At 41.7% G+C, this 14,058-nt stretch overlaps 1 protein-coding gene across 20 annotated transcripts in view; it reads right to left on the minus strand.

The window, feature by feature from the left end:
- The window catches only part of CTNND2 (catenin delta 2), a 3,553,726-nt gene that overhangs the window by 2,422,107 nt on the left and 1,117,561 nt on the right, over positions 1-14,058 (minus strand). For 6 of the 20 annotated variants that reach the window (XM_069613771.1, XM_069613764.1, XM_069613761.1 and 3 more), the window contains exon 1: positions 11,780-12,140. The exons of 4 other annotated variants lie outside the window; for them this stretch is intronic. In XM_069613771.1, the coding sequence (XP_069469872.1) occupies positions 11,780-12,034 (255 nt within the window). In that variant the 5' untranslated portion in view covers positions 12,035-12,140. Of the gene's footprint in view, positions 1-11,779; positions 12,143-14,058 lie in introns of those variants that run through there. 10 more of the 20 variants (XM_069613762.1, XM_069613758.1, XM_069613757.1 and 7 more) reach the window with 5 other exon arrangements.

Below are 14,058 nucleotides of genomic sequence, written 5' to 3' on the forward strand. Positions count from 1 at the left end.
CATGTCTTTTTCAGGATCAGCATATTATATCCCACAAAATGTCCATTTCTAAAAAATGATAAACACTATCAATATCAATGTGCAAAGATAACCTGCACCATGCAATGCTGCCTTTCCACATCGAAGGATGAATCAATGATAACCATAGCAGAAGCTCTCGTCCAGAGAGAGAAGACTTCATCCCTGAAACCATGATTAAACAAATTAATTATAAATAATCATTGTATTAAAAGCACAAACTTAGTCCTTATATATTGTTTGTGGAGGTGCCAGCTTTACTGATCTTTAATCCTGTCCTCAATGCATACCTCCCAAATTCCAGACATGTACGCGAAAGTCGACCTCTGTTAACCAGAAAAAAAGTGTTCACACAAATCTGATAGGAGAAAAAAAATGGGTTTCTTTTTCGGATACTTCATCTAGTAATTGTGAATCGGACAGAATTCAAAGTGAAATGCAAGAAAATTGACCCTTGTAAGGAGGAGAGAAGGCCCCATAGGCTGGACTCGAGATCAACAATACTTTTTCTCGAAACAGGATTTCAGTGGTCAACAGGGCCTTACACAAGGGGGTGCTCATATCACAGGTAGATGAGTCAGTGAATCCATTTTCAGTTTACATGAAAGATCATTAAGCAAGGTAGAATGTGGACTTATTAATAAGGACCCATGATCTGTACCGACTATATATTTTTCTTTGTCTTTAGCTCTTGAGAATGAATTACAACAATTTTAATGAAAAATAAAATTGACATCATTTTTTGCTAATAAAGAACAACCAGACGTTTCTGATCAAATTATGTATTTTAGGCATAAATAAGTTTTTGTCTCAAAAATAAATGCAAAGCCAAAAGAGGTGTTGAATTTTGAAAAATTATTCAAGGATTTTCAAACATTCATAGGAAGCAACAGTACTGACAAACAAATGTATCATGTTAAGAACAATTTTACAGTCTTTGAAGAAAGATGACAGTATAACCATAAAACGTGCTGAAAATGACAGAGATCATTTTGCTAGATTATACAAAGGTGATGCAGCTGGTGAGGCATTTGACACATTTATAGATCATTTCTAGGAGACCCGAACGTTTCAGTAAAATAAAGAAACATATAATCGCAAAAGATGATTTCTATGATAGCATCATTAGGTAGAATGAGTATGCATTCTTGAATCCAAAGAACCATCTTGGCACTTCAGTATTTTACATTTTACTGACAGTACATAAAGACTCCACTAATACACCAGCTGTGACCATTGTGTTGGTTTGCGGTTGAATTCTGGAATCTGTGTCTGAATACATTTATCATTTAATTAAAATCCTTAACTATGGCTAGATCAACTTGGTTGGCCAATTCAAGAGATGTTATTTATTTGATAGTGGGACATGATTTTAAAAACGACAGGGAACTATTGGAGGAGTTTGATATTGAGTTGATCTACATGTGCATTCCTCAAGATGCAGAATAACAGGATCTTATGGAGGCTTCTTTAAGTGGTTGGCAAAGGCCAGATATGTTACCCACAGAGTTTTTGTTAGAATCTGCTGAGGTAGCATTATTTAAGAATTACTTTACGTATAAAGATCAATTCTTACAGAAATGGGCTGAGCTTTTGCACCTAATGTGGCTAATTTGTTTATGCCACATGTTGATGATATTTATGTATTAGTTGAGAATAATCCATGTCATCAATGAAACTACATAAGAGATAACAGAGACAATATTTAGATTATATGGGCTGGTTAATTGAATTACGAAGCTTCTTAGAATGGATTTTCTCATACCAAATGTAACTTTTCTGTCATCAAGTACTCAAATGAAATAACTTTTAAAAGATCTTCTGATAAAGGTGGAGGAAGGTAAATTGGCTTATACCTGTATAGCAGATCAACAGACAAGAGCACTACCTTGCAGTTCACCAACTTTCATTACCAATAACAAATAATCCATTGGTTTGTATGACCACTAATTTGAAAGATACATTTGAAGAATTTATATATTTGAGAGGAGGGAATCACAGGTGTAGAAACAAGAGCACAAAAACAAGGAAGGAGGAAATAGACCTCATTATCAATCTTTCAGATTTTCAGGTGACTCCAGCACTCAAATCAGCTCTAAGTAAGGATCTTTCCTTCAGCCCTACCTACAAAGGCAATTATTTCCAAACACAGTTAGATATCAACAAGTTCTGTAGAAAGCTTTAACTCAAAAACATTTTTTTAAGAAACTCTGATAAAGAAAATATCATTCAAACTCCATCAATATTTTCAGAAACAATGGTAGAACACACAATTGACCTTTTGAACTTAGGAGGAGAGTTGGAATATTCTAAAGAATTGTTCTTTGAAGAACAAGGAATAACAACGTCAATGTCAGGAGAAACGTCTCTAAGACCAAAATCTACATTTATACCCACCCTTTCTTCGGACAACGTGATTGACATCTTCCACAGGGCAGTCCGTAACAAAATCAGAGATAACTATTTAAAAAACCTCCACTCCAGATCCACTAACAATCTTACTATGGGAGAAAAGACGGCTCACAAACTACTAGCACAGGATGCAACTGTCATAACGAAGCAAGCAGACAAAGGAGGGAAAAATCATCCTTCTAAACAGAACTGACTATGTAAGAGCAGATCAACATCTGAATGACCATAATTGCTATGAAAAGCTTACCACCAACCCCTTACCTGATCTTGAAAATGAATAGAATAACACAATCAACATCTGGTTTGACAAGAATGTACTTGCAGAAAATGAATAGCGTTGCTTAATCACCAAGGAGCCCATCATGTCTACCATTTATTTCCTTCCTATGGTCCACAAACAGTACACAGGAATTCCATCTTTTCGACCTATCATAAATGGTATAGGATCAATCACAGAGAAAATCTCAAAATACATTGATACACATCTTCAACCGTTGGCCTAGCCTCATTTGTGAAAGACAGCAAACACATAATCCAACAACTGAACCAGATACCATGGGAAGAGAGCTATCTATTTGTAACTTTAGACATGGTCTCATTATACACAAGCATACAACACACAAATGGTTTGATAAAGCACAGAATACTTTCTAAAAACAAGGTCTGTGTCTTTCACACAACAGAACAAAATGATTTGTCTATGCTTAATTTCTCCTAAACAACAACATTTTTTGTTTCGATAACCACATTTTCAGGCAACTACAAGGAACCGCGATGGGGTCCAAATTTGCCCCTCTTATGCTAACCTCTTCATGGGTTACTTTGAACTTAAACATGCTTGGAAGCACCAACTTTTCACTAACAATGTCAAATTTTGGGGGCGCTTCATTGATGACATTTTAATCATCTGGGAGGGAGATACTAAAACCCTTGATTTTTACATTAGTCATCTCAATCAGAACAATTATAATCTTTCTTTCACCAAACAAGTGAACCCCAACAAAACTGAATTCTTGGATCTGGAGCTCTTTGTTCAAAACAAACAGATACACTCCAATCTCTACATTACATTTTCAGCTGGCAATAGCCTACTGCATGCCACCTCTCACCATTCAAGACATACAATCAACAGCATCCCATATGGTGAGATATTGAGAACCAAAAGAAATTGCAGCTTGCCTATTATCTACCAAGAAAATCTTACCAAACTGGAAACAGAATTTCATCAGGGAGGATACGAAACCAAACTGGTCAAAAAAGCAATCCAAAAAGTGCAACACATCTCGAGGGACTGCCTACATACGGATAAACCCAAAAACTCAAAGAAAAAAATTCCACTCAAATGTATCACCACCTTCCGTACTGAAGCCATCAAAACCAAAAAAAGCATTGAACAAGTATTGGAATATTCTTTTGACAGACGCAAGTCTCAACAAACATCTTGAAAGACAACCTAATATTTGTTACCGACGGGCGCCTACAATAGGCAACCAAATATGTCCCAGCTTTCTCAACCCCATTCCTATTCAAACATCAAGGGAAATGTTCAACCTTTCACTGCTAACAGGAACATTCAAATATGGAAAATGCAAACTCTGTCCACATATACAACAAGGCAAGAAAGATTTCTTATTACCAAATGGACAAACAAAACAAATCATCCAATTCATCAACTGCCAATCAAAATATGTAATATATGGGATAACATGCAACTGTGGCAAGATTTACATTGGAAGCACCATTAGAATGCTTAAAACCAGGATCTTTGAACACATCAGAGCAATACGAAATAAAGATCTCAGATATCCCTTATCTGCACACATAGAAACAGAACATCAGCAGTTCAACATTGAAGCCCCACAGTGTTTGGACTTGAAAGACTGGAAAAATTACCAAGAGAAGGCAACAAGGAATGGATTCTGCGACAAAAAGAATCCAATTGGATTTGTACTATGGACTTGCGTATATCTGGCTTAAATATTGATTCTGAAATGTGTTCATGGTTATATAATCAGTCTCATTTGAAATATCACAGTTTTTCATTTTTTACATTGTTCGCTGTATAACTCCCCTTAAATCTTTCTTTACACCCTTTTTGTATTAGAACCTGCAATGTTACTGATAAACCTCCTTTTCTTCTTTTTCTTTTTTCTCCCCCTCTTTCCACACTTTGTTCATATTTCCCATTTTTTCATGTACGTTTTCATATATTTTTTCTCACCCATGCATCCTTCGATCTACCAATTTCATTTTTAAACATACTTGCTTCATTATTTATATATATAATTTCTATTTGATACCTCAACAGACAGATCACATTGGGTATTTAGTCTAACTCGAAGAGTGGTGTTTGAGTGAAGGACTGTAAGAATCGCTAATAGGCCAGTCGGTATGCCCCATTGTTGAAGTTTTACCCAGAGGCTCTCTCGATTGACAGTGTCAAAAGCGCAGGAAAGATCTAGCCAAGCACAATAAAGTATTCGGCCATCTTTTGTGGCTGCTGATTGTGCAAGGATGGACATAAATAAACCATTTAAAGATGTAAAAAGACCTTTTCTAAATCCTGCCTGTAGCTTGTAGGGGAGGTTTTCACCAATTATCCATTCTTCAAGATGTTTTAGTGCTATTGGAGCGAAGATCTTACAGTCTGCATCTAAAAGGGCGATCGGGCGATAGTTGGCAGGATCAGCTCGATCGCCCTTTTTGTGAATAAGAATCACAATAGCTGACGTCCAAGATGGTTGGAGCTTGGAAGATTTTAGCACTCTATGGTCTATGGACTATGGTCGCAAATAAAGGTGGTTAATGATTTCAAGGGACGGCCTGGCGACCACGTGGGCCCCTGGTTCGGCGTCCTCAGTAATTATCTGCTGATTAGCATTGTCTCAGAGTGTATGCAGTGGTAGTCGCAGCAATCTGTTGATGCAATCCTGTGCAGCACTTCAAGCTGTAGCCATGGGCAGAATTTTTGCCAAAGGCAAAAAATAAAATTCCCATTCTAACCTATCCCGATTTTGAAACTATTTACACATAGCCATTTCCTGATGGCCATGTCCACTTTAACCCCATTGCCAGTCCCTCCTGTTCATGGCCAGTAGCCAGATTGTCTGAGTCATGGCCCACTGGCCATGGCCACAGACCACAACTCGTACAATCTGGCCATTGCCCATGGCTTCAAGCTATATACCTCAGTCACCAAAACAATATCACTATTTTTGTAGCTACATTATGAAACTTTTCACAAAATAAAACAGACACGTGAAAAACCATGCATTGAGGTCCTTGCCAATGCTCTTTGCATGACTTTGCTGCAAATTGGTCCATGCTCTATTTTTTAAAAGTGTCAAAATGTACATACATGATATAATCATATAACTTAGCTCTAATTTGACAAAATCCATTTAGACTTTGCACAAAAACTCAAGGTTGGGTCTATAATCTTTCTAAAATCTTTTGGACACATTTGTCAAAACAGCAACACAGTTATAAGCCATCTAAAAATGTTCAAACCCCACTTCTAATGTTGCCCCCTCATCTCAAAATCCCACCAAACTTTGCAACAAGATTTAAGACCCAAATTTGAATGTGTTTGCAAACTTTTGTGCAGATTCGTGAAACAGCACCAAATGTATAAGCCTTTGAAATATTTTGGGCCCCCCTCTTATTTTGTTCCCTATTGGCAAAACACCACCATACTTTGTAGAAACGTTCATGGTCAGATCTTGATCACAAAATGCAGTTTCATTCAGTGGCGCCAAAGTTATAATCCATCCAAAAACTACTTTTCACCAACCCCGTAATGCAAAAGTATGCATGGATGCCCTCAAACATCTGAGCTGTTCGCAAAGATTACAGGGCTGTCCCGAACTGTTTGCGAACTTCAAGTGTGGAATACCACAAATTTTGTGACTTTTTATGGCCATATCCCACCCCATCCTCATCAGCGCTCACCTCCCCAGAAATTGTTTCATTATTTTGTAAAAGTGCAATGTTGTGTTTTTAATGTGTTTTTACTGCGATGTCTGCGGACAACAGCGGCTGTCCCTGCATCCAACATGGCGACTGTTTCAAAATATCTGACGCAGCTCACATCTTTCACCATCCAATCAGCGGGCAAGTCCGATGCCGGCGGACATCATGGTGGGGCCGGATTCATCCAAGAGGAAGTCCGCGGACTTAATAGGGAAGTGAGTCCGCGGACCAAACCCAGATATGACCATTTTTTTTACCTACATTTTGGCTATTGTTTCAAAAACTCCTGGATGGATTTACACCTAATTTACAAAGACACGATTTCGGGACCAAGCCGTCGCTCCTGCAGCAAATTTGGTGAAAATCCATCCAGCAGTTTGGGCTGCAGGCGTAAGAAACTTTGCTTTCCATTTCGTCTATGAGGAAAACCACACATTTTGGGATCTCCCCTATAACTTTGCCCCCTCCCCCGACGAAACCTCACCAAACTTCACAAAATATATCTGAGGGGGCCGTATACTTTTTTTTACAAAGTTTGGTGAAGATTCGTCCGGAGGGGCAAAGCTATAAGCCGCGCAGAAAGTGCTCTTCCTATGGGTTGAATAACTTAACCATAACTCCACGGCCGCTAACGCAGGCTGTGTAATATATGTATTATATATATTTTTTGTCTGTTTCATTACCAAATGCTCTGTACATCTTTCTGTACATCTAACCAAACTGTTGGTTGTATTTTGTTTAAACCAAACTGTTTGCAGACCTAAATCATATAAATATCATAACTTACATGTAAAAGTTATAGGCATTGAGTTTCCCCAATAAAGACATATCAAGAATTGAAGCACTTTAGGGTCATTTTCAGTGACCCTGAGTGGTAAACCAAGGTTTAAAAATCCAAGACGTAAAGCGAATTATGCCATGGTTTACCGCTCTATGTCATTTTGAAATTGTTTTGCAGGCAGAGAAGGAGACAGGGTCAAGAATCTGTTTCCTCCTCATTCTCATTCTTTCCACTCTGCCTTCATGAGAATTTCTTGCAGGCGGGCAACCAATGGATTCCTGTGGCATCCTCCTGCAGTGAATTCCATAGCATACGTTGTAAATGCCAACTGCAAAGCATTATTTGTAGGTGGCATTTGCATTTTATTTTACAAAATATTCCTATGGGAGAGCTTTTCAAATGTTTATGTACTTCAGAATAGGGACTTTAACAAGGTACTTACCTAGACTTGGATATTTGTCCTTGCCGTACCTCCCACCCCCTTCATGCCCAATAGTTTCCTGAACATAAATCTTCAATTTAGCTAGTACCCGAACTTATACCCAGACCCAAGGCAATCATGGGACAGTACGGATACTTGAACTCAAAATAAAAGAACCACTCACTACTAACTAATAAATACCCCTCCTCCTCGCTCCTATCCTGCATACCTCCCACGTACCACACATGCCCATATGGGCTCCCCTTACTACACAAAAACACACAAGCTACACATTCACCATAAGAACAAGCTGCCGCAAATAACAAACAACTGAAATACTGGACGTTGCCCCTCTGTACACAATAAGCAGTGCACACAATCAAAGCACACTCAGAAAGCTGACACGCACAGCCGCCAGTTTCTCCTGGTTCTGCAAGCACCAACAGAAGAGCACAACTCTATCCTACCGCACACACTTTCACAGAGCCAGGTTAGTGCCTGGGGATGATGCAAATGGTAGCTGTGTGCGGTATAAATCAACATAACATAACAAATTGTTATGACCAAAAGTGATTGACACCCGTTTTACGCTTTACTTTGCACTCATTTTGCAAAAGAGAAAAAAGTTATGCAGGGGTCCCAACAGCATGTAAGTACTAACATTGGCCGTCTACTGCCTGCAATTCGCTTTTTATTTTTGTAAAATAACATTATATGCAATTCAACCCATTTACAAAGATGAATAATTTAAATGCTGTAAATTTGTAGTAGGTTTGTGGGTATGCATGAATCTTGGAAATGTGTTTTTGTGTACTAGAACTATGGAGGTGTGGGCAGCCATACCGCCCAAGACACATGTAGCTGCCCCCTTTAACTCGCACATTTACTCACATAATACAGCTTGGAACAATGCAGCACAGCTCATATGCCCCTATGTGCTTTGAACCATATGAAGTGTCCAACATGTTTTTGCTGTTAATGTTTTTCAGTTAAATAAATTGTGAGATCAAAGACTTTTTGTGATACTTATTTGCAGTCTTGATTGGCAATCAGCACTAGCCATTTATGATTCTATCATCGCCACGTCTTGGTGAGAAGACAAGTGGTCAGATGGCCAGGTCTAACAGATATTAAAGAATAAAAATGAAAGTTGTAACATTTATCCCTAAAATCATAACTGTTTCACCTTAGGCCCTGCAAGCTCTGGCCACTCAAAGCCTATTCCGCCGTCCACCCTCCGCCCCACCACTCCCAGATTCCCCCGAGCCAGGGATCCTCTCGCAATTCTTGCATGTGGAACCCATGTTGCAAATCTGCCACTTCCTAAGATTGCAGCAATGGGGTGAACAGGCGAAGGATTTATTTTACTAGAAGCCGCTCCCTCATGTATGTGATGCACAGTTTAATGGATTCATGTTTCAAAGAAAGTTGCACTTGAATATCAGCTCAATATGTATGCGAATGATCCATCAAGAAACACTATCGTGTGTGTTTCCTTTTTAGCACTACAATGTTATTTTGTGCAGATCTTACAGTCGGCTCCCTTTATGATGCATGTTAGTAGCAGGGGACGGGGGCGCTCGAGCGATTGGGTTCCCATCAAGTTACTATGTAAAGGGAAGGAAAAAGGCACATCCAAATGGATACATTCCCTGAGCGTGCACTGAAGGGTGAAATGACGAACATTCATAGGAATATTGCGGACTATTCCTCAACACTAACGTCCTTCTCTGACCTTATCATTTACACAGAGGATGGCAAAGTAAGGCTCGGTTTAGTTTCATCCCAAATGTGGATTCACTAAGGGGAATAGGCTGAGGGGGCATCTGTCAAGAACTCCTTCAAGCACCGTATTCCTTGTATCAGCAGGACAGGGAAAGTGGTTCAGTCATTGAGACTCATAGCTAGGGTTCCAACGGGGGGAGGAGAGGCAGTGGCCTGGCTGGCAAACTAGTGAACGTCTTACTCTCTGGAGATCAGGATTTTGGTGCCGTAAGGAATTGAAGAATACTGGATTACCATAAAATACGAAGCAATAACAAATACATTTCTGACAGAGAAGCCAAACAAAAGTACTGTGTTTTTACAGCAGACTCCAAATAGAGACAACGCTGTTGAGCATCGGTATGGAGGGACAAGCATTGCATTATTCTGGGAGCTGAATTGGGAAGCTGGAACCATCTCCAAGTGGGTGAAATACCCTTGTCATTGCACGTTCATCTGCAGACCGAAGAAATAACACGCCTAATTCTAGTAAATAAATCCACGCTGTTCACATATCTCTTAGCATATTACAATTCAGAAGTTTTCGGCCCTATTGGTAACTTTTTATGAACCTCCCAACCTTAACTGTTGCATGGCACGTTCAACCTCTGTGTATCCAAATGATGTACCAGCTGCTTACTGTTGACTTTTGCTCTTTAGACTCTGACCTGCACTTGCGTCATAACTATCATCAACAACAGGTTTCCGCCGGGACTCCTGAACTCCATAAAGTTGAATGACCTACTTGAAGTAGAGCACCACTCTTTTCCCCCAAAAACTAAATGGTGTAGATAAGCGCGTCAATATACTCTACACTCGTTTGAATGGTAAACAATACGTGCATGCCACCACTATCTACGAAATGGTTAGATGGTAGGGTAGAGTTAAATGGAACCAGAGCTTTGAAAAAGTGGTACAGCTAGACCCGCCAGATCCAAATGAGGCTAGGGAGACTCAGCGCTCCATCCTTTGAAAATAGTTAAACAATTACAACTTCTAGCCACAGCCTGGTGATGTTAGGGTGTCTTAATGCAACAACCTTCAGAATAGTAAAGCATGTTGGAACATGGAAGTCATTAGAATGTTGGAAGTCCATTGGCTGCATTCTAGACAGGCATACAGAAAACGTTCTCTGCATTCAAGAAACAGCAATGCAATTTACCAGCAAGAGTTCATTCAACAAGGAACGCCAACAGAATTGAACACCACAAAGAGAAAACTAAAAGACGGAACAACGCTGTCACTTTTACAAAGAAAATCTGTTGACTTTAACACTGACCCGGAAGAAAGCAGATGCTAAAACTGTTCCAACTCCCCCACGTTTACAATTAAAATGCTGACCTTACAAAGACAACCGATTATATTTATGTATTACATTTACTAACACGTTTTGAGCACTAACGTGTTGAACTTCACCACAACTCAAAAACCAGTGCTGCCACTGGTACTATTTGCTAATAGCCTTATTTGCTTTTGGAAATAACCTGATAGTATGTATTTATGCAGCGATAATGAGTCCTCCTTCGTTCTATAGGGCCATTCTACAGACTGACATACATCATCACAACTTTTAATTTTAAAAAAAGCACCGTATCCACTCATGAGAAGCAGACCGAGTACAACTTGACAACACTTTTGAGCCGGGTGACCCATTCGAGTGAAGGAGCTCGTGGGTGGGGGCATGCATGCAGCCCTCATCTCCCGTCATGCATTGCAGGGGGTGTATATGATTGCCCCCGAGGAGCGCAAGTGCTTCATTTTAGGGCCTTATTTTATTACAGCATGCACACATTTTTCTCCACCAGAGCTTAACAATTTAGTGTAAGGAAAACTTTATTGGCGCAGGTTTTCGGGTAGCGGAAACACTATTTAGTCCACAAACACAAGCCTGTTAAAGGGATATGAATTATTCACTCGATTTCACTAAATGAATGGCAATCTGAGCTCTGAGCTGGAGGAGATTATCGATTTCCTCCGGAAGTGAACGCACCACGCCATGAATGACTTCCATTGGCGATGAGATGTGCGAGCTAATGCCTCATCAACAAATATTACGGGCACACACTTTGCTCGCCTTGAAACAAGTAAAAAAAAAACACGAAGGCCATCAATAACCACATTAATAAATATATATATTGCACAAGCACTTGACTAAGCTTTGATGAAAGCTCCTCAGTGTGTGTTTCACTTTTTTACGTAACAGTGTCATAAAAGCACTATTTTAATTTCTCGGCTATTTTATTGGTATTTGTGAGGAATATTTGTCCCGCCTCTCCTGAACGTCCAGACACAACAGCTGAGTGTAACCAGCAACTCCGGAAACTTTGTTAATACGTTTCACTACATGTCAAAGCCCTGCATTGCTGCGGACAGCGGGAGAGCGCTACATCAATAACAGGTTACGGGGTTACCTGTTCTGCAGACTTCACAAGTAAGCAATCCGGAAAAACTTCTGCCTCCAAAAAATGGAACGGAATCCAGCCCAGGCGGGCGGACCAGGTCAGGGGACACGGATGAAGTGTTGAGGGGAACCCCTCCTTTCCCAGCGCCGCCGATGCTCCGACAGCGCGCTTCCAGCGATCCACTATAGCGCGCACAGCATAAAAGAAAACCCCAACAAAAAACCGCGATAGACAGAAAAGGCGCTGCTCGTGCAGCTTCAGCATCCAGCCATCCTGGCGAAAGCCCGTCAAATGATATCGATCGAAGATACCACGGGCACACAGTGGCTGCAGTCTTGGAACAGACCAGAATGGAGTTCAGCCAGGCACAAAGGTCTCCATGGAAACAGTGAATTTAGACCCCCACCGGCATTATTTATGCAACATTTCATCACAAAAGGACCCTCCCCCTAGCCAGGCCAGCGGAGTCTACAATTTTCCAATCCCTCCTGCCCTGCGTCCCCTTCCGTTACTTCTTGCACAGCGTCTCGTTTATTTGTGTCGCAAACATGAACAAACAATACATGCAACCTGCTTTGCCCTGTTGTGATGCCATTTTAGGTTGAGCTCAGGAGGAGGAGCAGGTAGCGACAGAGAGAGCGAGAGAGAGAGAGAGGGAGGGCGAGCGAGAGAGAGAGAGCGAAGATGAAAGGGATCGACAGCACACGGCTAGGAAGCAGTGCAGCGTGTGCATTTGTGCCGGAGTGGCGGCTGGAGGAGGAGGTGTGAAGGATGGCATATAGGGCCTGATTTACAGAGCGTTTTTCATTGCTATTTTCCCCGCTGAAAAACACATTTGTAAATCCGGCCCATAGTGTATTGTGATGAGGGAGGAGCACACGTGACCATTACCGTGAAGGGTGCACATTACAGAGGCTGAATGAGGGAGACGGTGGGCGTGGGAAAGGGAAGGGGATAATTATGGGAATAGATGATACTGAGTGCTGAAAAGTAGCGTTAGACTTCTATGTTCTAGGGTGGGACTCGACTCCAGTCATGCCTAGACGTTTGGGATAATATAAAAACGCAAGCTGAGCATCCGAAAGCAAGGAGGGCACCTCACACGAGAATCTAATTTACAGCAACGAGAAAACTGCGTGTTTCATGTCCAGACTTTTGCAGCTAATGTAAAACCTTTCAGGTAGCTGCTCAGTGTCGTAATGTGCGGTGCGTACACCATGATGTCAGGATTCTTGTGGAATGTGTGTGTCTTCCGGGTTCCAAGGTTGACCGTTGGCCAGGGTATTGAAGGGAGCTTGTGATGTGGGTGTGGGGATCCAGTGTCCGTTACTACGTGTCTTGTCTGAGTACCTGCCTTTCCTGCCTCCTTCATGAACCCCAAGTGTTGGGCAACCAAAGGACTTTAAAGTTTGTATACATATGCTAACGGTGCAGCGCCCGTTATTTCACTGGAGACGCCAAAGGATAAGGAACTGCTGAGGGGGGTGCAGCAGAGCGGAACACGGACACTGCCCCCGTTGACATCTTCTTCCTCGCAGCCACCGCTCCATCTACTAGGAAGTGAAACCAGCTTTTCACCTACCACAGAGGTCGAAGGGCACTAGGTGTGGTGTTGCGGTAGCTGTGGTCAGCGCAGGGAGCTGTGCGCACCAACACCAGTTTCATCGGAGGGGACGGGGAACTGTGTTCCGTCTCCGGGTGGTGCTGCATCCCGGTGGAGTTTACCTGATATGCCAGTCTGCCACAAGTGGTTCTCGCTTTTGAGACCCCAGCTGGCAGAAGTGGACATCTGCTGCAGAGCGTTTGCAGCGGTTGCCATAGATCTGAGCAGACTGTAGTTCTGGTCCGTCATCTCCGTTTTCTCTGAAAGTGCGGGTGTATATGACTGATACGGTAGGCAAGCGCCAGGGTGTCTGTGAACTTTGGAGGCCTCGTAGCTTTAGGGGCAAGGAGCTTGGCATGGAAATGGGCGGGACGAGTTCCATGGACATAAACGTGGACATGGGCAGGAGGAGTTCCCCTGATTTTCCATTATGCAGGCACACCAATGGGAGTGAGTTGCTGAGGGACGGCCCACTCACTTTGCCTGAGTTTCCTGGCAGTATGGTGATGTCACCGGAGCACGCAGTCTTGGCATTGGCCCACGTGAAGGGCTGTTGGTGTACCTGTGGCCGTTGCCTTGCTCATTGTGCGTTGGAGGTGGTTCCTTTTAGTACGGTGGCTGAGAGGGTTGTACGTGCCGATTCGCGGCTGTATCAGGAAGCGGAGGAGAGCAAGGAGGGAGAGTG

This window comes from Ambystoma mexicanum, chromosome 5p, assembly GCF_040938575.1.
Source record: "Ambystoma mexicanum isolate Mex_15411 chromosome 5p, UKY_AmexF1_1, whole genome shotgun sequence".
NCBI classification, from domain to species: domain Eukaryota; kingdom Metazoa; phylum Chordata; class Amphibia; order Caudata; family Ambystomatidae; genus Ambystoma; species Ambystoma mexicanum.